Source organism: Corvus cornix, chromosome 2 (assembly GCF_000738735.6).
Source record: "Corvus cornix cornix isolate S_Up_H32 chromosome 2, ASM73873v5, whole genome shotgun sequence".
NCBI lineage: Eukaryota > Metazoa > Chordata > Aves > Passeriformes > Corvidae > Corvus > Corvus cornix.
Genome location: NC_046333.1, coordinates 14,055,002 through 14,075,539, shown reverse-complemented (window position 1 = coordinate 14,075,539; position 20,538 = coordinate 14,055,002). Strand labels below are relative to the sequence as shown.

Genomic DNA, 20,538 nt, shown 5'->3' with positions numbered 1-20,538 from the left:
GGAGGGCTCTCTTTTTGTTAGAGACAACATCTCTTCACATAGATGTGCTCTCTCTCCAGGTCAGCAAATCTTTATGTGCTTCTTGAAAACTGGAACTATGTCAACAGTAGTCTTCTCCTGGAGTGCCTGGAGTCTGACAGCTCGAGTGTTCAGCACAGCTTCGAACCCCTTGCAAAAGCAAGCTGTGACCCCAGACCTGCTGCATGCCAGGGGCTGTTTGCTCACAAGTTGATAGAAGAAAGAAGAATAACACTTCTCCATCAGTGTTTTGTGAGAAAGAAGCAATGCAAACAAGAAAGGTGAGATTAAGCAGCAGAGCAGCAGAAGGGTCTCTTGGAATTTTTAGTACTAACTCAGTGTCAGTGAAAAGGTCCAGGAGAGAGGTAGGGCATTTACCTCCCTTTGACAGTTCTTTGCAGTGGCCTCTGGAGGGGCACTGTTCCTCTCCAGGTGCATGCAAACAGAATTGCAACACTGTGCACCCCTCTGTGGTACCTAAGTATGTTTGCAAATTAAGCTCTAAATGTAGCAATCTTCTCTAAGCAAGGTGATAGAAATGAATTATGTAGAAGACTACGTTGGAAACTGCATGACATATTTTAATGGGCTGTTAAGATCCCCCTCATTAACCACTTTGTGATGCATTTTGTTTTTGTTACAATGTTTGTTGAAACCCTGTTTCCTATAAAATGCAAAAAAATTGTTCATAAAACACAGATTCCAAATGCTACAGGGACTATTCAGAGTTGAAGTTCAACCATATCAATTGCTGGTAACAACTAAAACCTGAAGGTACTAAAGTCTAGCTGTGATAAGACACAGCTCTTCTCTGTTTTTTCCAGAGGAATCAGAGCAGAGGGTAATAGCTCTGGAACAGCTATGTCACCAAACAGATAGGAATTCTTTTGCATCTGGAAGGCTTATGTCTATAGAGTCCATGGACTGTGTAAGTTCCAGTCAACATAGTATGTCCTCTCCAAAGAAGTCTCCAAGTGTTAACATGACCAGAGGTAACCATTTTTCTTGGAGGCAGGCTACTCCAGCTATGATTGTAATATAAGTCTTTAATAAACAGCTTTTTGTTTTGGCCTTCTTGTCCTTTTTGTTTCAAGAACTTGTGTTTCATGTTAGAGTGACTGTGAAGAGACGTGGTGTTGAAATATGGTACTTTTGAAGATGAACATCAAATGCATTTCCCTGCAATTATTTGACATTTAACTTTCTGCACATATGATAAACAAACATCTGGTATTTATTTTAGAAAATGCAAGCAATTTTGTAAGTTATTGCAAGCCTTATGGCTGTGATCTGAGATAGGCAGCTGTCTCCAAATCTGAAATCTTCACATTTCATTTCCATGACCAGAGTTTCAGTTTTGACTAACGGCAGCATGTTTCAAGTTCTTTTTTTTTTTCCAAATTTTCACTTTCATTCAGATTATAAAGCATACCTCTTGGAAAATGGTGCCTAAGGGCCTTATCCAAAACCACAGCCTTGATAGTTGCCTGTGCTGCAATGTGACCATCTCTATTTGAAAGTACAAGTCTGGGAGCAGACCTGCCTATAGGAATGGGCCCCTAACTCAGAAATGAGGATCATCTCGAATGTGTATTTTTTTTTCCAGGAGAGAAATGTTAATGGAAAAAAGCCTCAGTTGTTCCTGTTTCTAAAATCAATTTATTTCCTACAAAAGCATATTGCAAGGCACTAGCTGTTTCTACATATGAATTACTTCCTCTCCATTTATTCTGCAGTATCTTCTAGCATCCAGGAGAAATATTCTTATTGCTGTCTTACTGTCTCCAAAAAATGCAGGTGGGTGACACATTTTTAAGACAAAGATATGCAAGTGGTGGCATACGCATTTTATTTGAGACCAGTTAAGGGGAAGGAAAAAAATAACATTTAGCTCTGCACAATGCATCACGTAGCAAATCCGAGCAAACTGCTGGATAAAGAACGACACACAACATACATGGCTTGAAATTAATACTGCTGCTTCCTGTCGCCATACATAACTAGTTTATAGTATGGGAGATCTTATCTTCAGAATGAAAATCTGCCTCGTTAAATAAAATACAGTCATTGAGGGAGCTGTAGCAAGGGAGCAGTTTTGCCAGCTTTTAACACTCCTAGTGTAGGTCTGTTCAACAGCCTGAGAAAATAAAGTACTGAGTGGTGGAGTTTGATTAACAACAGGAAGCTTTTTGTTGTGGGCATCTCTTGTGGCTTGAAAAGCTGTACAATCCATCACTTGACACAACATACCAAAGTAAATATTTTTAGAGAACCGTGTCATTTCCCTAGATAGCATACAGTGCTCTGAGTCAGATTAACTGTTGTGATGCTTCACTGTTCAGTCAAATATTTAATTAAGCAAGAGTTGATCTATTTTCTTAATGCTGCTGTTGATTTGGCCAATCATGCTTTCTCATGAGGTATATACAACTATGACTTAATTCCTTTATTTCTTGGATTATAATGCTAAGTAAAAGTGGGACAGGCTCCAGTAGAAATTCTGAAAATAGTCTTAATTAATTTGGTTGGAAAATTACTTCCAAAAGTCTTCATTCTTGAAATGAGTAGTCATTACAAAAGCACAACTCCTTGATTAATGACAGGTTGTAAATATTCATCCTGGATTTAAGTAAAAATAGTTAAGCCTGTGAGCTACCTCAAATCTTTGTCTGAAACCCTCAGTGATACTTGTGGCATCTCCATAAAGAAAGTGGGGAGAAAATACTGCTCCTATTAAGATCTCTCCTGAGTCACTGAAGTCTTTCTCATCAACCTTGACAGCAACCTCCTGAAAGCCCCAAAATGGTATATCAGCTAATCACATGCTCACCTTGTAGTCTCTGCCTAACAACTGTCCCCAGTCAGCATGTTTTACAGAACTGATGCTTATGTGACTTGGCAAAAATGGGGAAGTATGAAAGAAGAGATGAGCAAACATTCAAGCCAAAGAAATAGGAATTCTTGGCAGCAAAATGGAAATGAACCTTTCTTTAACAGTTGAAATATCTATTCCTCACAATCTTCACCTTCTGCTCAAATCCCTTTCTGCAGAAGAAAAAACCATAAGATTCCCCCAACTGAAAACAAAGAATAGAGTAAAAGATGCTATTGAGCTACAGAAGCTGGGGTAACAGTAATGAGTACAGTAACTTTTCTCAGAAGAAGATATGCCAGTTTCTATGAGAGAAAATTTAGGATAATGGGGAAAAAGTATGACTGATAAACGTAAGAGAACCCCAGTCATCATTATGAGGTTGGTTGAAAAAGGAAAAGATGCAGAAAGCATAAGAAAAATGAAATCCAGAAACATAAAGGAAAAAAGAAAAGACAAGAAAAGAATAAAAGAAAAAGCTTCTGTGTCTCTGACAGAGAAAAGATAATGCTTGTGTGGGCTGTGTTGCATCTGGATTCATGGCACATTCTCCCACTCTTATGTTAATTTTTTTTTGCATAAATCAGAAGCAACTAATTAAAAAAGAAATATTTAATTCTGACATGTTCTTTGAACTGGTGTTCCATCTGGTTCTGTTTGAATAGTAAAATCTGCTGTAGTCATAAAAATTGGCAAGCAGCACTCTGGTAAAGAGAAACAAAAGAGACTCAGTACAGCAGGTTAATACACTAGCATTTTAACTGGAGACATTTCCAGAATTCAGCAAACCAAATCACTCCAGTATGGAAACTATAAAGATCAAATGTGGAAGAGAAATGCTGCGAGGGGGCCGGGAGCAGCACTGCCACCAGCACATGAGCTCTGTGTGACACTCGGAGTGTGAGCCTTTGCAGGAGCCTGATTCACAGGCAAGGGCAGTGCCCTGCTCCCCGAGACGGGCTCGCTGTGTGGGTGAAATGCATCCAGGGCACATGCAGGGATAGGGGACGATCCCTCTGCTATTCATTTGTAAGCTCCATCTTATGCATTCATGTGGGGCTTTGATGCAATGACATCGTTATTCAGAATACTCAGAAAATACCTTTTTCCCCAATTTATTTTTTTGAACACTATTTAAAACCTGAACACCAAGATACAATAAACTCTGATAACAAAGGGAGGAAAATGTAATCGTATTGGGTTTTCTATAGACTCTGGGATCTAAGCAATCAGCATCTTATGCCATTCAAATCCTCTCTGTAGCAATAGAGAGAAAGGCTGATTAACTCCCAGTGCTTTAGAAAAAGATTGTTTTACATCTTGCAGGAACATATCTTGCTGTGAAATATTACTTCTTTAAAATGAAAACCTTTGCTTTGGCACTACATTAACTTGCAAATGGATAACCTAAGACATGTACAATGACTGGGTCAAAAAAAAGGAGGAATGTGAATGGCCCCTTTCTCCAGCTAAGATACTTAGGAACCCTTGCTGAGCAATAAATGACTCAGGAACGTAATACTTTTAATTAACGTTTTCTGAATACTTATTTGTAATTTACATTTAATTTTAAACCTGAGCTTAATCCTCTGATCTGGAATGAAGACAACTATTTAGTGCAGTTTGAATGTGACCTTCGCCGGTTTGTGTTAGAAACTATAGAAAAGGGAAACTCTATAGCATTACTTGCAGAACCACTCTTTTCTGAGAGAAGGACATAATTGTAGGACTTTCTTTCCCCTAAGTGTACTGAGCAACTAATGCACAAATGGGAAACAAGTAAGCCAAAGCTTCTCTCTCGGACTTCTTCACATGTGAATAACCAGGCTTTGGGTGGAACAAACTGAATTTTGCCTATTAATTAATGCTTTCAAAGCATTTTTTTTCCAGCTGCTCTCCTGTCAAAATCATAGAGTACAGGCAGAAGGGCTTGATTTATGATTTTGGTATTTTCAATATAAGTACAATACTACATGTTTAAACACACAGCAGTAACTTCTCCTTTCTGTTTCACTGCATACCTATGCTAATGGTAGGAAGCTGCTAAGCAAGGGATGATAAACTGTGCAAAATTAAGCCTCTCCTGTCTCAGATAGCACACCTTGGTGGTGCTGATAGATCTGACTGTGCAATCACTGTGTTCAGCATCAGTTCCACTGAAATAACTGGAATTTACTACACTCAGATATTTTTGAGAGTTGAGGCTTCGGGTTTTCTATAAAAAATCACAGTGAAATGAGGAAAAAGTGCCAGTGTCTGTGATACAATACTTTTTAAGCCTAATTTCACTGGAATAGGTGTATAACCTGTGTCACATAGAAATACATGTATTTTCTTTTGATCAGCTTTCTCATTTTGGAAAATCGGCACAGTCTTTTTAAATCCATCATTCATCCACAGGAGTCTGCATTCATTTATTCTCTGTTAAATGGAACTGTCAGTTTTGTTGCAACAAAATTCGATTTTCTATTTCATACACATTGTATATGATGATTTTAATTTACTGCTGGGTCACCAAGCAAGTCACTGCTTTTTTAAAATATGAGTTTCTGCTACCTTCTAGAAAAATGTCAGGTAGCTACAGTTAGACAGTGTGGTGAGGGTCCTGTAAATGTATGGTGAAAAATGAGACTGACTGTACATGCAAAGATTATTTCACTTTTTCTGGTATATCCCTCACAGCTGTGAGGAAATGCACACATGTAGATGAAATACTTCTGAGGGTGTGATTTGGAAGACCTGCTGCTGAGAGTGGTGCTCTCGTCCTGTGCTGGAGGAGGAAAGGGGACAGCAGAAGGGATGGCACAGGCATCTACCAAGACAACTTTACCCAAGTGCTAAAGCAAACCAGGGAGACCGGCTGCCCCCAGCTCTGCCCTTCCCTCAGCAAAGCACGCTCAAACTTCAGGCATGAGGATTTAATTTCCGGGGTTTCTTTGGCCAGATAATGATGCCTGGTTTTTGTACCCCCACTCTGCCTATCTGAAAGTTACTCTATCTGCAGCTATGTAAAGAGAAAAGCTATTGATTTTTAAGTGCTGTGGCTTTTTAAAATAAACACAGGATGTATTTTCTTAGTAAAGCATATCAGGAAAGGGGGGTACCCTCCTATAGACGGCTAATTTTTAAGGCCTGATGAGAACATTTAAAAATGTTTTTTAACATTTCTGTGTTAACAGAATTTATATTCTTTGCTGTGTTAACCCTTCAGTCCATAGCCTGAAGTTAATAGTACTTGCATTGGAAGAACCTGCTCCTGTGTCTCTAACAGCTGAAAGACACTTCAGTCTTTAGTACAATAATCTATAACCTAAATACAACCAGTTAAAATATACCCTGGTTTTATATGCTAGGACAGATTGATCCTTTCATCATCTTCAAGAGGATCAACACCAGAAATGAGTTTGGCCTGAAGTGTTCAACACAGAATGCTGCAATGAAGAGAAAGACCAGACTACACAGGTACAGCTGGTCAGTGAAGTTATGTGTAAACAGTACTTCTCTGATGAGAAGCCAGTTGTTCCTGAAAATAGAGGAACCAAATCTCAGCTTAATGTTTGGTCAATTGTATTTTCTCTGCTAGCAGGTTTTGTTTACCAGTCAGCTTTGGAGGTTATTCTGATATCTTTTTAAAGACTTTTTTTAAACTATAAAATGAAAATATCAGAAGTAAAGACAAAGTGAAACAAACTGTTTCCTTTTTGAAATACTTTTTTTTTTTTTTTGGAAGAAGTCAAATTGCTTTCTGAAGGGCAGGTATTTACCACTTGGAAGAAATCTCATTTATCCTCCCACTCTACCTATTTTGCTACTGCTGTGAAAATGTCACCTAATGGGCAGAACAGAATTGAACTGGGACAGAAAAGCAGGATGGCACAAGGACAGGGGAGGTAAATAATGCCTCAGCAACAGAAAATCTGGAGCATGGATGCTGGGATGGAGAAGGGCCCATAGGACTCATGAACTCTACATCTTCATACTACTGTGCAGGTGTGGAAAGAGTGAATAAAAATGCATAATAGTCTCTGCAAAGCACTCAGCAGCACACCTCTCATCTCGAGCCCAGGCTAGGCCCTGTGAGAACAGAGACCTTTAGCTCAGTAATAACTCTGCTTATTATAACACACCTCAGCTGTGCGTTCCTACCCAAGGCTCCATTTCTAGGCACTGCCCTTAGACACTTCACTTCTAGCCTTGAGCTTTACCTGACCCTCAGTCTGACACCTGCCTAGTCTCATAGATTAATTTATTTCTGCCAGACTCAGACAAAACTCCCTCTGAGATACCTTCCTTCACATCTGCACAAGGTCCTGGCTGTGGTGGAGCAGATGTATTGCTTGGTACAGGGTGGGCAAGGCTGCCTCAGCCCCCACAGGGTCTGCAAACCATATGGGAGAGGGTTCCCCTACTCAGCAGAATGGCACAAACAACTGATTTCTTGGCATGATGGCAGCTTAAACCCCAGCAAACTCTAACAAATGTTCTGAGTCAAGCCAAAAATGTGAACCTGGTGAATGGAAAAAATAAAAACAAAAACAAAAGAGAGAGAAGATCCACTTTGTATCGAGTTTCATAAGTGGCTTTAATGTCTGTGAAATAAAGGAGAAGAACAAGATGCGATTTAAAAAAAAAAAAAAAACCAAAACAAGCCTGTGGTGGTTAGTTTAAAATTAGTTTTATTTTTGATTTAAAAATTTTAATTTCTTTTCCTCCTGGAACCAACTAGTGAAAGTGAGATAAATTTACAAAATTATTTTAGTAGTTGCTGAATCAGTGCTTTTGGTGGACACATTTTTAATTCGCTATCTCAGCTCTAAAGGGCCATCTGTCTTGCAGCCATTGAGGGGACGTAGGGCTGGACTGGGAAGTGGATGCATAGGTAATTACAGAGCTACATAGAAACTACTCAGATCTCTGCATAATGGATCCCCTGAAAAAACTGAAACTATTATAATGATTAGGCTGGTAGTGGAGGCTCAGAGGGGCTCTGCTTCTGCTGCTCCTCCATATGCTGCACACAGGATTGCTTGAAACCACACAGGACTCCCCTCTGTATTAGGGCTGATGCTGAAACATGTCAGAGGGAGGTAGAGAGGATTTTCTTCTAAACTGCATTTTGCACCTGCACTTCTGGAGCAATAAGGCTGCCAATGGTTTTGCACAGTTCTCTGAGCATCTCTTCAGCCTCCCCAGAGTGATAAATCTATGGCTGGGAACTTTCTGGTACTAAAATAGCTCTTAAAGCACTTTGAATAATCAAAAAACCTTCATACTTTGTAGGGCCCTTTTATTTCTCCCTCTCCCTCTAGTCTAATTTCAGTACTTGCCTTTGTGAAACTCTACCATTTATTCCCATGTCACAGTAAATAAAGGTATGAATGTATCCTGCTGGGTCAATTAACCCCGGTTCTGCGCTGTGTCACAGTCTGTGCTGGCTGTGATTTCCAGAAAGGAATATTCTTTTGTCATTCTTTGCCCATGTGCAAAGCATGTTAAGACCGCTAAGATAACTGTAACACTTTTCCACACAAAGCTAACTCTGCTTTTTGTGATTTCTGGAGTGCAGCTATGAAGTGTAAAATGACATGAACCAAATACATGACTTGTAATCTAAAGTGGTAGAGAAGACAAAGGACTGACAGTTTTTGTGCTTTCATGTTAGTGTGCTCCCTAATGATGGGCAAGCCCCACCACAAAGCCTTGAACTCCAGCTCTCCGGCAGTCCTTCAAAGGCCAGAACTGGAAGGCTGAGATTTCCCAGTTTTCATGTTATTCTATGCAGTAATATGCTGTACTTCACTTCTGTATCAAACTCCAAAAGAAACAGCAATAATAATAAAAATAACAGGCATTGTCGACTAGCACTTCCTTGAGTTTCATGTGAAATATTCAGATAAGCTTGCTGGGTAAAGTCAGCCTAAACAGCTGCCTGATGTAAGAACAAACCTGTTAATGAAACAAATGTTCTGTGCAGCAGCAGATATAAATACTGACTATGTTTTTAAGTGAATACCTGATAAGGAAATCATCTATGACACAGATGAAAGGTCAAGACACCAAATGATGAACTGCAATTATTTTCAGAAGTGATATGTGAATAAATCAGTATTAATCTATATACCAGTTCACATCAGTGATGTACGCTCCTGGGTTTCGCTTACAAAGGAGCAAATAATGAAGAATGTAGTTTAAAAAGTAAAGGAATGAAGACAAATGTGGAAGGCAAATTCCATCTCAGAGTTCCCTCTCAATTCTGGTGAAGTAGTGTATACAGAGAAATGTTTTAAATCAATGGGAGTATATTTTCCTTGCACAGCAGAGTTAGTGTTAAATAAACAACTGATATTTCAATCAGTGAAGTCGAGGGGGATCTCCCAGGTTGTTTTTTGAGGAGACCTATTGTTACCTCTCTGGCCTTTCTCCAGACTCCTGAATGCTGCAAGATGCAGAGGGAGAATTTTGCACCAGATCAGCTGACATTCCTAGGGCTGACTGGTCTAGAGGTCTCGAATTACTGCAGGGGCTGTAGGTGCCAAAGGGATGGGCGGGCAATGAGATAGAGACCGGCAGGCAGAGGCCAGAGGGAGCAGACCAAGCCTGTGCTCCCTGTGCCAGACCTTGAGCCTGGAGGGTTACACATGCTATCAGGTCTGTGTCCTGCTGAAAAACCCAGCAGTATAAACTGGGGCTGGATCAGCCATTTGTGTCATATTAGCCAGAATATGTGTATGGCCCTATGACAGCTGCAGAATGACAGATAATGCTCAATCCAGAGCATAATGTCTACTTATGTTAACCCCCTGTTAACCTTTTTGAACAAATTTGAACTGGCAGAGTGTATTTATACCAGAGTAGTGCTTTTTGGTTTATGGCTGCGAAGTTTTGATCTGATACTAGGATTCTTAAAGCTGGATTTATGGTTTTGTCCTACCCCACATATAAAAAGAACTGAACATCTTGTGTTATTAACAAACACACTTTGGTCTCTGGGCAAGATGGAGGTCTCACTCACTGTTACAGGATGAGAGAAAAAATGTGCCACCCAGAAACTGCCATCCAGCTTGGTGGGAGTGCAAAGATTTGTGTTAGAAGAAACATTTTGATAGAAAACATACAGATCCTGCAGTAAAAGTACCCAGAAGGTGCTGCTCCATGTGGCTTTGAAAACCCAGCCCGTGATGAGGATTGATGGCAGCAGAGGGTCCCAGTGACCCTGGTAATAAGCAATCAGTTTCCCCTCAAAACCACACACGTGGCCTTCAAGTGTCTTTAGCTGATGACACCTCTCCCTGTGGGCGCTCCTCTGGAGCTCCCCCTGCTCCTGCCCTGCCCTGGGGCTGCTGGACACAACTCATCGGGGCATCCCTGAAGCACAAGGTCTTGCCGTGCACAGTGGCCCGTGGCTCCTTCTCAAAGGACTGAGAAATAAGATGCAAAAAGTTCCCTAAGTATAAAGATTTTGCATGTTATTTTTTCAGATGAGTGTAAACGTAACTGCTTTCTTAAATGCGAACATTAAATCTACTCTGTAAAAACACAATTACTGCTGCCATGGCAGGCATCAGTTGTCTCGTTTGAAGGAATGCCTTGAAAATGCAATCATAAAATCCTTGCACATTATGGATTTCATTAACATTGTACTCCCCTAGGATTCCCAATTGCACAATAACAGAAGTTCTTTAAATTTTAAATACCACAGACAGGAACAATTTCACCAAAACCAGATGTGAAACCCTTGCATGGGCCTTCTTACTGGTTCTAAGTACTGAAACTGGCTGGTAATTGATACCTATTAACATGTTTGTTGTTCAGATTACAGAAATGGAAACACTATACTATTTTTCCTGTGAAAGGATACATTAATGAGGGACAATGACTTACATTGCAATGGCAGTTCCCTGCTCTTGATTAAATTAAAGGGCTGGTTTTATTTTTTATTTTAAATAATGCTCTTTCAAACTGAAGGGCAGTCAAGTGTGTGAAACGTAAGTGCAATAAACAAGTAGGCTGAGCTTAAGGTTGAGATGCTAATAACATCCCATATAACAATAAACTACCTTCATGCATATTTTTGGCAGCCCTTGTTCCCTCATGCATATCTTTATTCCATTCGTATTGGAAAATTCACAGACTTATTATTGTGTTTTTAAAGAAGAAATTCAATCTAGAGTGACTCTGTTTCTGATTAAGGAATCACTCCAAATCTCAGGTTAGCTGAGCAATTTTCTAAGTGTGTTTGAGAGTAAAAATAAAATGGAGAAAGTACTGTGCAGACTTACAGTGTGACTGTACTATGGTTATTTTGAATCTAAGCTTTGACATTTATTTTCAAACAACTAAGGAAAGGAAGAGAAAAGCAACTTTCACTTAACAGAGCCTGCTAAGCAGGTGGCAACTCAGATGAACTCAGGAGTTCATACCTGTCAGACACAAAGGAGCAGTCTAGTTTTTCCACAAAAGAATGGGTTTCAGGTCTACAGATGGAAATCATGCAAATCCATTACTAATAACAAGCCAACACTATTTTCCTAATTATTTTGTTGAAATGGTCCAAGAGACTTCAACAGCTCAAAGGAGACAATAATATCTCAAGCCCTCTAGACGTCCTCTAAAGATACCTATTTCCTTTGGCTGATACTCAATGAGGTTTTCTGTTTCTTTTGTCTTAACAAAAACATTAACCTTGAAGGGACTGGTAAAAGGAAGGGAAAGGAGAGCTGTAATATTTCCCCCATACAAAAACCCCCTGACACACTGAGGAAATTAGTATTTGGAGCTGAATGTTCAAGCTGTTCTGCCCAGGGCTCATATATATGCCTTAGTTGCATATGTGCATTAGTAGCTCAAAGGCAGACATCATTATTTAACCAGCTGCAGTGTTTGTGCAGGTATGGAAACCTGCAATTATGAAAAAATTAATGATTAACTGGTATACACAAAACTTCTGTCTCTCACACAAGGGCATGTAGGCAGAAATTTTCACTTTGAAAGTTCTAAGTTCAGCATTGCTGTATCCTTCAGCTTTGTTTCTTGCTGTTGAATATCTTCTAGAGTTCTTGCACTGTGCAGCAAAAATCCATTTATGCTGCACTGCACAAAAGCAAATACTTCACATAAATGACTAGTTTACAATAGCATGCACAACAAAGCAGAACAAAGTGACCTCAGTCCTTCACATACAAGTGCCTTCCTCCTTTTTATAAAATATTACAATTTTTTTCTATGGGTAATTTCAGAGTATTTTATCAGTTATGTGTCCTTGGTTGTTTGTCTGTAAGCTCTTATGGAGATGAACATCTGTTCCCAGGGTTATTTGTACAGAGGAAACATGGAACTCCAATATTTTATCCAGACACAAATTCACAACATGCACTTACTGCCAGCGGCATCAAGACTTTGTAGGAGATGGAGGTTCATATGCACAAGGACCCTCTTACTGGGGTTTCTGATGGTCTGAAGCCCTTAGCACCCATCTCAAGATTGTCGATTAACAGGAAAGCATTTAGAACACAGTTGGAAGTCTGAATTATCAACATCAGTATAGAATTAAACCACAATAAAATAAGCATAAAATTGTCAGAGCCAAGGATGAGTTAAGATGTTGTACCTTGTGAAAGGGGATGATACACTCAATCTCTGAACTAGCTCAGTTCCTTCTGCCACATACATTGAGTGATAGAAACTACTTAGCAGCTGTGTAAAGCATCTCTACTCAATGTAATGAATCTTCAAGCAAGACTTTGTAGGCTTAGTCCTGCCAACAAGACACAGCTACAGCCTAATTGCTCTGTGATGAAGTCTGCCTTGGGGATACTGGTCTCTCCCCATGGGCCCTGGGCAGCAAAGGAGGTGCCCAAGGGCTAGACTGCTCAGGGAAATGGTTTATTCCAGACCAGGAGGTGGGTGAAGCAGATGAGAGCTGTGGCATGTGCAGCACAGCATGCAAATAACCACCAGCTTCTGGGCTGATGTGGTAGCTGGGGGCAGAGAAAAGCTGCTAAAAATTATGCTCAGTGGTTGTTTCAGCCCCTGAGCACCCTGGTTTGTGGCAGGAGGCAAAGGAGGTTGATAAATTCATGTGCAGGCGGCCTGAGGTACCCTGAGCTGTTTTAAGTATAAAACCTGGAGTAGCTTGAATTCTGTGATGTGTCTGTTATTAAAGAAGTTTATGGTAAAAAGAAGTCCTTTGAAACTTTTTCTCAGAAAGATCTAGTTCTAAATGAAAGGATTAAGATATATATATAGGTAATATATGGGTACGTAGTTATCATAACTTAATAAAGTTAATAAGCACACAGAACACACGAATGAGATTTGACTAACTCTCTTGTTTTGATTATCTGGTCATAAATGTGCGAGTGACAGCAGAAAAGAAGGAAACAAAGCAAAAGTGGCTGCCCTCTGACCAGATGAAACACATGGAATTTGATTCTGGTGCATTCCATCCTTTTTCCATGTGTGTTTCATGGATTGCAAGTGGCAATGGTTAATAACAAACCTTGCACTTAGATAAGGTTGAGGAGATTTTAATGTTCCTAAGTAAAGAAAAAGGATCAACAGATTTTTTTTTTGCCACTCTGAAGTCTGATTAGGTCCATTGTACACAATTACCACGTTGCCAAGAACTCAGGATGCAGAGGGGCCCCTGAGCAGGACACCTGAGAGTCCCGTTGTGTGCCAGGGATCAGAAATGAAAGATTTCCCCCTCTTTCTTCCCTTTACTAACTGCTACTCAACATGTTTTTGAGCTTTCTTGCAGACATCAAACCTCACAGGAAACACCAGTGTGAACATTTGTATGAAAGGCTAATAAGGCATTGTTTTTATATGTCAGTTAGTAATTTCCTATAGAAAATAACAGAAGTAGGAGGAATGTTTCAAATCTATGAACAAGTTTTCAATATTAGTAATATAGATATAATATGCTTAAGCATTTCTCCTAGCTTTTGCCAACAGAAATAGAATCTAGGTTTCAGCTAAGTAGTGTAAGTCAACCTACAACTGAAGCAAATCAGTGTTTTTTTCATATAATGATATTAATACTTGGCTGCTAGGATAGTTTTTTTGTATCCAGTAATTGATATGAATAATCTTAACTTGTTCAGGAGTTATGCGCCATTCAGCTATAGACCTGATAATATATAACAAACAACAAGCCCAAAGAGACTGACTGAACTCAACTCTTCATGGCAACAAATGTTTGCAGGATTTCTCCTGCATTAACAGAGCAAAGCCAAGGCAGCCCATCTTGCTAATGAATGTTGTGTTTAAGGATGTGGAAGAATAGCCACCAGACAGAGACCACTGAACTCATTCTGTGAGCAACACATTCTGGAAGGGACATAGGTCTTCTGAGGTGAAATCTGAGTGCATGAAAACCCCACATTGTATTAATGCTTAACTGTAATCAGCTAGAGACATAGCACATGCTCAGTTTACTGGGACATACCACTTTAAGTGCATGTTAAACTAATATTGACTTTTCCACTAAACCAAAATCTCTGTTATTTGTGCCCAGAAGACTGCAAAAACAATAGATGTGGGAAGGAGAAGAATTAATCTTCCTGACCTTTTCTTTTTCTATACCTTTGGGAGTAAGTCTTTTTTTGTCTGTCTAATAGGGAATATGAGCTATTCGCTTGCAATGATTCTTAAATTATGTAGCGGTACTTTACTGTGTTATTTTTTTCTTTCTTTTGCATTCTCCACATTCAATAAACTCCACAGAGTATTATTAATAACATCTTTAAAATGTTATCTTTTTACCTGTATCCATTCTCTGATAGAATCTTCCCCTGGGGTCCATCCATTCTCAGGGTAATTTAGCCGGGACCTTTCTGAAGACCAGATAGCGCTGTACTGGGAGGAGACAGTGATTTGATCAGAGTGGATTTCTCCTGACTCCATACCTAGTGGTTCCATGCACTGGAAATCTGAAGAAAAATAAATTACCATCATTATTATGGTCAGCTTTTTGATTTAGACTTTGAATAGTAAGAACATTTCCCTGCTTTGAATATGAATATCTAAAGAATTTATTTTTATGTGACTTTGAATATTTTAGCAACTTTAAGTGAGGTAGTGTTGGGCTTATGGTGTCATTCTTAATACCGTCATTCGAGTTGCCATGGCAATTCCTGCAATAATAATGCTATACAAATATTTTTAGTGCACTATTGTAGCCATTTCAGTATAGGACAATAGAAGTGCCTATCCTAGGCTAGCACAGACACTCCTGTGGATTCATAATATAGAACAATGTATATTCACCCCAAAATTATGCACAACCCAGAAAAGACAAATTAGAAGACTTTATGAAATAATTTGATTTTAAAACTATTTACTTCAGTACAAAAAATATGATATGCTTAGAAATTATTATTAAAATTTCAGCCATTCTCTTTAGATTCTGGACACTGGAATGAAATAGATCAACAAAATGTGAATTCAGGCCAGAAGATTATTGACCTATGGAAATTACCAGCTCTTCTGTAACATGGTGTATTGTAAATGAGTTGATAATCTCCATTCAATCTCTTTTTGTTGACACAAAAATTACCTAGATAATTTAGAATGAATTGACTTCCTAATCACTATAGTGAGTTCAAAGGTTGATAGGGCAGATTGACTCAATTCTTCTCTCAGTCTTCAAAAATAAAGACTCCAACCCTCACTGAGGCAAGAGAAGGCAATAGCTTCAGATACATCCTCACACCCAGGTGTTCCTGGGGCTTCATATCAGAAGTTTACTAACCCCAGCAAAAGGGCAGGAGAAAAAAAATCCATGTGCCTATGCTTCTGATCAAGGACTTCACATGATAGAAATATAATTCATTCCTTCATTAGAATTTAAGCTAAAATAATTGTGTGAAATGGAGTTGGATATATGCTGGATATATGCTCCTTTTTATTGCACCTTCTCTGGAGCTGATGTTTCCCTAACAGAGGGGTGGGTGCTGAGCTGAAGGTTTCAACATCCAGGAATTGGAAAAATGAGCTTTAAAAAAGTTTTGGTTTTTCGATGAAAGTTAAAGTAAAAAATCTTTGATCAGGGATCCAAAAAATTTACATTCAGAAATGTTATCAGGGTATTTTATAGGAATCGTAGTTGGGGCTACCCATAACTGAACCATACCAACTGCATTTCCTGTGGAATAGGACCCTCTCCCCCAATTCTGTGCTGCTTCAATGTGTTAGGTACATGGTGAAGTACTGAAGCTGAACTACATTAGGGTAAGACTCAAAGGAAAGGAACTTCTGCTTGAAATCTGAAGGAAAGCTGTAAGTCACTACAAAGAATGCAAAACATGATAGGTGGGAGTAATATCAAAATACCTAAAAAGTGTCTGGCTTGATCTAGATATGTTAGCTTTCCCTGTAGTCTACTGAGAGGGAGAAGTACCTCCTGGGGATATCTCACATATCTGAGATAAATAGATTGGGCTGTCCTCTGGAGGTGACCAGACAACACAAAGAGCAAGGGTGGCTGAAATTAAACGAGAGAATTCACTTCTCAGTCTAAGTCTGCAGCATATAAAACGCTTCCTCTTATCATACAAAAGGGTCTACATACACACTAACTTCTGTTCTGTTGTCCTGTGTTTGAGAGCTGAAGGCATCTCAGCATAGCAGATATTATTAATTCTGACTTAGATGTGATGATGGTGCATCTACAGCCTAGGGAGGGTGACTGTAGAGGAGGTGGACATGGGGACACGAGTTGCCTGTGCTAATTATGAAGGGATAGGAGCAGCGCCTACATAAGGAGAAACCAAACTAGCTGAAGGTACAATACAGAGGCTGTGTGTCCCCCATTCCCTTTTCCTGGCTATGGAAAAGCTGTTAAAAAGCCAGGGAGTGGAGGAGAGATGGGGAGTTCCAGTTAAATTTTCAATTCACTCATTTTTCTTTTGTCCCTTCTTTGATTAAACAAGTACATCAAATCTGTGTGAATCTGCTCGAAACTCAGTAAGACACAGAAAGGAGAGGGAGTTTGATTTAAAGTGTGTGTTTTATCACTGAGGAAAGCAATGAAATCTGCAAGGACATGGTATAACACAGCCTGTTATTTTCCTGTCTCCCTCACTTCGTTTCATTCTCTGTCCAAAGGGTAAGCATGAAAATGAGTCAACTGAGAAAAAAATACGAGACAGAGAACAAAGCTTAGATAGCTTATGAAATGGTTTAACAAGAGCACATATATTAAGTGGGTTCCTTTTATTCAAGAAATCGATCATCAGAGCTTATTCCATGTAATAAAAGAAGCCTTTGGATAGTGCTTTCATTGTTCATGTTTCATTGTTTTAATGCAAGTGTTCAATTGCTCTGCATTCCTGTATTTCCTTGGTCAGCACAGTTTTTCACAATAATTATCCCAACTTCCTGGCAACACAGTGGAATAAAACTGTAAGGAGAATTCTGCTTCTTGCACTGCTTTTCAAAGGGCAGCTGTTCTTTAAAAAAAAAAATAGAAAAAAAGGAAAACAGAACCAATCCTTCTTCACCATCTTATTTATTTAAGGTTTCTTTGAAGCTTCAAGCAACACCTGGTGTGCAAGACGACATAACAGAGAGTATTTTCCAAGAAGCTCTGCAGGATAGATAAATACTGACCTTCTGAGACACTGCTCTGTGACACAGTGTAGTTTGCTGAGAAGCCCTCCTTTGCTATCGCACTGTCAGTGTAAAATACCATTGAAAGAATCCCAGTTGAAGACCGGACGCGTCCTGGGTTGTTTTGCCCACAATAACGCCCGATGTGTGGGCCAACTGCAAAGAAACAGGATACAATAGTAAACTACCAGTGCTCTAACAATAGATGCCACTACAATATCCTCCCAAAGACAGTCCCTCAGCAGGAAATGGTGAACCTCTGTAACAGTTCAAAATAACAATGCTATCGATAACTTAGCGATAAACAACAAATTGTTTGTCCTATCCTAGCAATTGTGCTTCTAAAATGCTCCAGATAGCACTCCATGAACCTCTGAAAATGTAAAGAACCAGGATTTCAAAGAGTGTCCTTCAAAGTGTGCAGAGAGGGCAGCGATGCACAAAATTACACATACAGTACCACAAGTATTTTCCAAAGTGTGATTGAAGCACCAATTTATGACAAGAGCAACTGAATGGTCTGATTTTGCCAGCCCAGTACACAAGATGCTGTGAGTTGCCTTCCAGATTTTATGCTCTATACTGCAGTGATCTGTTAATTTCATCTCAAACTCTGAAAAACATTTTTGACTCATATTGAGACTATGACCAAATGACTCTTCATCCCCCTTTATTTAGGCTTGCAGACCGTCATAGCTCCTTTGCCCATATGGTCAATATTAAAGAATATTGTAAAAGAATTTAAGAGTTAAATCTTAATCCTTTCAAAAGAGCAAGGATTTCTTAAGTATATCTCCATGTCACAGAATATGCACACATACACAGATACATGATCTCTATTAATGTTAATACTGTATAAACCTGATTCTGGTATTTTTCAGCATTTCCTGTGCAATGAGATAATCTTTTTCCTTAATTAAGCTACTCAATTCACAACCAACATATGTGGCCTTCTAGCACTTGAGCATTCCCTACAGATATGTCCCTAGGCTGTGGAATGGTGGTACATCTGTGCTTACAAACAATAAGAAAAGATAATGCTAAAACCCACCCATGGAGTCAATCAGGAAAATAATCATGAGGCATCATTCTAATGTTTACACCACTGGCTTTCCAGGCTTAAATTAACACCTTGTCATTTCTCTAAGAAGTCCATTACACTTTCAGTTTAAAATATAAAATGTTTAGATATCCTAATTATTCACAGTTCAAAGAAAATCTACAGCTAACATAATTTTCTAGTCATTTATTGGCATTTTACAACAAGTAAAACAGTTCCAGCTTGGAACAACTTTATTATGTAAGCTACACATTTCTGTAAGGCCCTAGAGTTGCCAGAAAGAGGGAGATCTGATGCTATAGCTCTTGCTGCCAGCATGTGCTTTTCTATCCATTCTGGCCACAGTTAGTCTTCAGTTGCCTTGGCAATCCCATGGCATTTAAAATACCTGCCAATTCAGACTTTTTGCACTAAGGTTGTTCAATGCAGCATTGATAGAATGAAACATCCTATAGAGGATATGAGTTGTATTCCTCCTTATCCTAGAAAGCATTAAAGCTTCACGGTTTTATTTTTTGGAGAGAGCAATTTGTTTAGACTGATAGCACTAACGGATTTTTAAAAACACAAAATAATGCCCCCACATTCCAATTGCTGTAGGTTCTTGGTTTTGTATTTGTTTTTGCTTTCTTTTGCATTTTCTGTGCGCAAACAGCTCTGATCCTGCTCTTTCCCAGAACGGCTTTCAAGATTATAGCTGCTGATGGTGCTCTGAATTGCAAGAAAATAAGGAGGATAAGGCTACCATGTTACGGTACTCTGAGCTTCCCTCCTCCCATTTCCTGTAGGGAAGCCTCTTTGAAATGACAAACAGAAGAGAACTTTGTTTAAAGCAGACAGGCTTTAAGATTCCCCATGACTCACTGGTTTATAATTTTTAAGACATATTTAGTGATTATGCATTTGAGTCTTCAACAGATTGGCCCTGCTATCACAGCACTATTCCCTTTGCTAGCTATGTAGATGCAAGAGCCAAAAATGTGCAGAATATGACACAAAGAGGTATTGAATTTTTTTTGCGCAACATGTAAACCGTAGCCTGCTGTGCTAATATGATATTGATCTGAGCACAACTGGATGAAATAGAGATTCTCCTTCTTCCATAAATAGCTAGCACAAAGTTCCCCCCTTCTATTTTTTAACATTTAAGTCTTGAAAACTTTTGAATGACAATAAATTATCAAATATTTCATGTGTCACTACGTCAAATAAATGCTGTGCAGGAAACCCATCTGCGCAGTCATTCAGGGGGTGATACTGCTGTCTCTTTAGGTAGACTAAGCCACTGGTTTTTTTCTACCATCTTCCTGAAAATTCCTTAGGAAATGAGATGGGATTTCATAACAGACTGTGTGGAGTTCCAAATGGGAATTTTAGGGCAGAAGGTGCTGAAAAGTCATTAGGCCTAGAAAGCTCTTTGCAGCCTCTAACTGCGGACCATCACGTTGCTGCATCAGCATCCCCCAGGAAGGGCTATTCCAAACGTGAGTTACTTGGATATGTCCTCACTCGAGGATGTTTCCACACTACCTGCAGAACCAAGGCATTTCAGTGAGCCAGCTACCTCATCTGACTGCCCGTGCTGTAGCAATTTCTGAGACCTTGGCTCCTCTTTCCACTGGCATAGTATTATACACTGGAAAACTGACTAACTCTCTGGTTAAAAGATGGACAGACAACTAAGAAACCTATTTTGCATGCATTTCCCAAAATGCAGAATCTAATTCTATAGCTTAAATAAATCCTTGATTATACTTATTAAGTATTTTTGAAGGTTTCCAGATCTGAGTGCAGAATATACAGAATGTGGCTGGTTGTTCAAGACTAAACAGAAACCTTATCCTTACTGATTCTTCTTTTCTTTACTATTGTTTGCCCTTCTGGACAAAGAATATTCATATAAGGAATTTTGAGACTTACTGAAATACACATTTGCCCATCTAGTTGAAATGTTAGCTTTTGAATTAGGGTTAAA

General features: G+C 39.2%; 1 protein-coding gene across 3 annotated transcripts in view; it reads right to left on the bottom strand.

The window, feature by feature from the left end:
* The window catches only part of NRP1 (neuropilin 1), a 113,240-nt gene that overhangs the window by 36,608 nt on the left and 56,094 nt on the right, over positions 1-20,538 (bottom strand). For all 3 annotated transcript variants that reach the window (XM_039570937.1, XM_039570942.1, XM_039570948.1), the window contains exons 6-7: positions 17,504-17,659; positions 14,657-14,823 (exon numbers count right to left, since the gene is read on the bottom strand). In XM_039570937.1, coding sequence (XP_039426871.1) covers positions 14,657-14,823; positions 17,504-17,659 — 323 coding nt within the window. The remainder of the gene's footprint in view (positions 1-14,656; positions 14,824-17,503; positions 17,660-20,538) is intronic.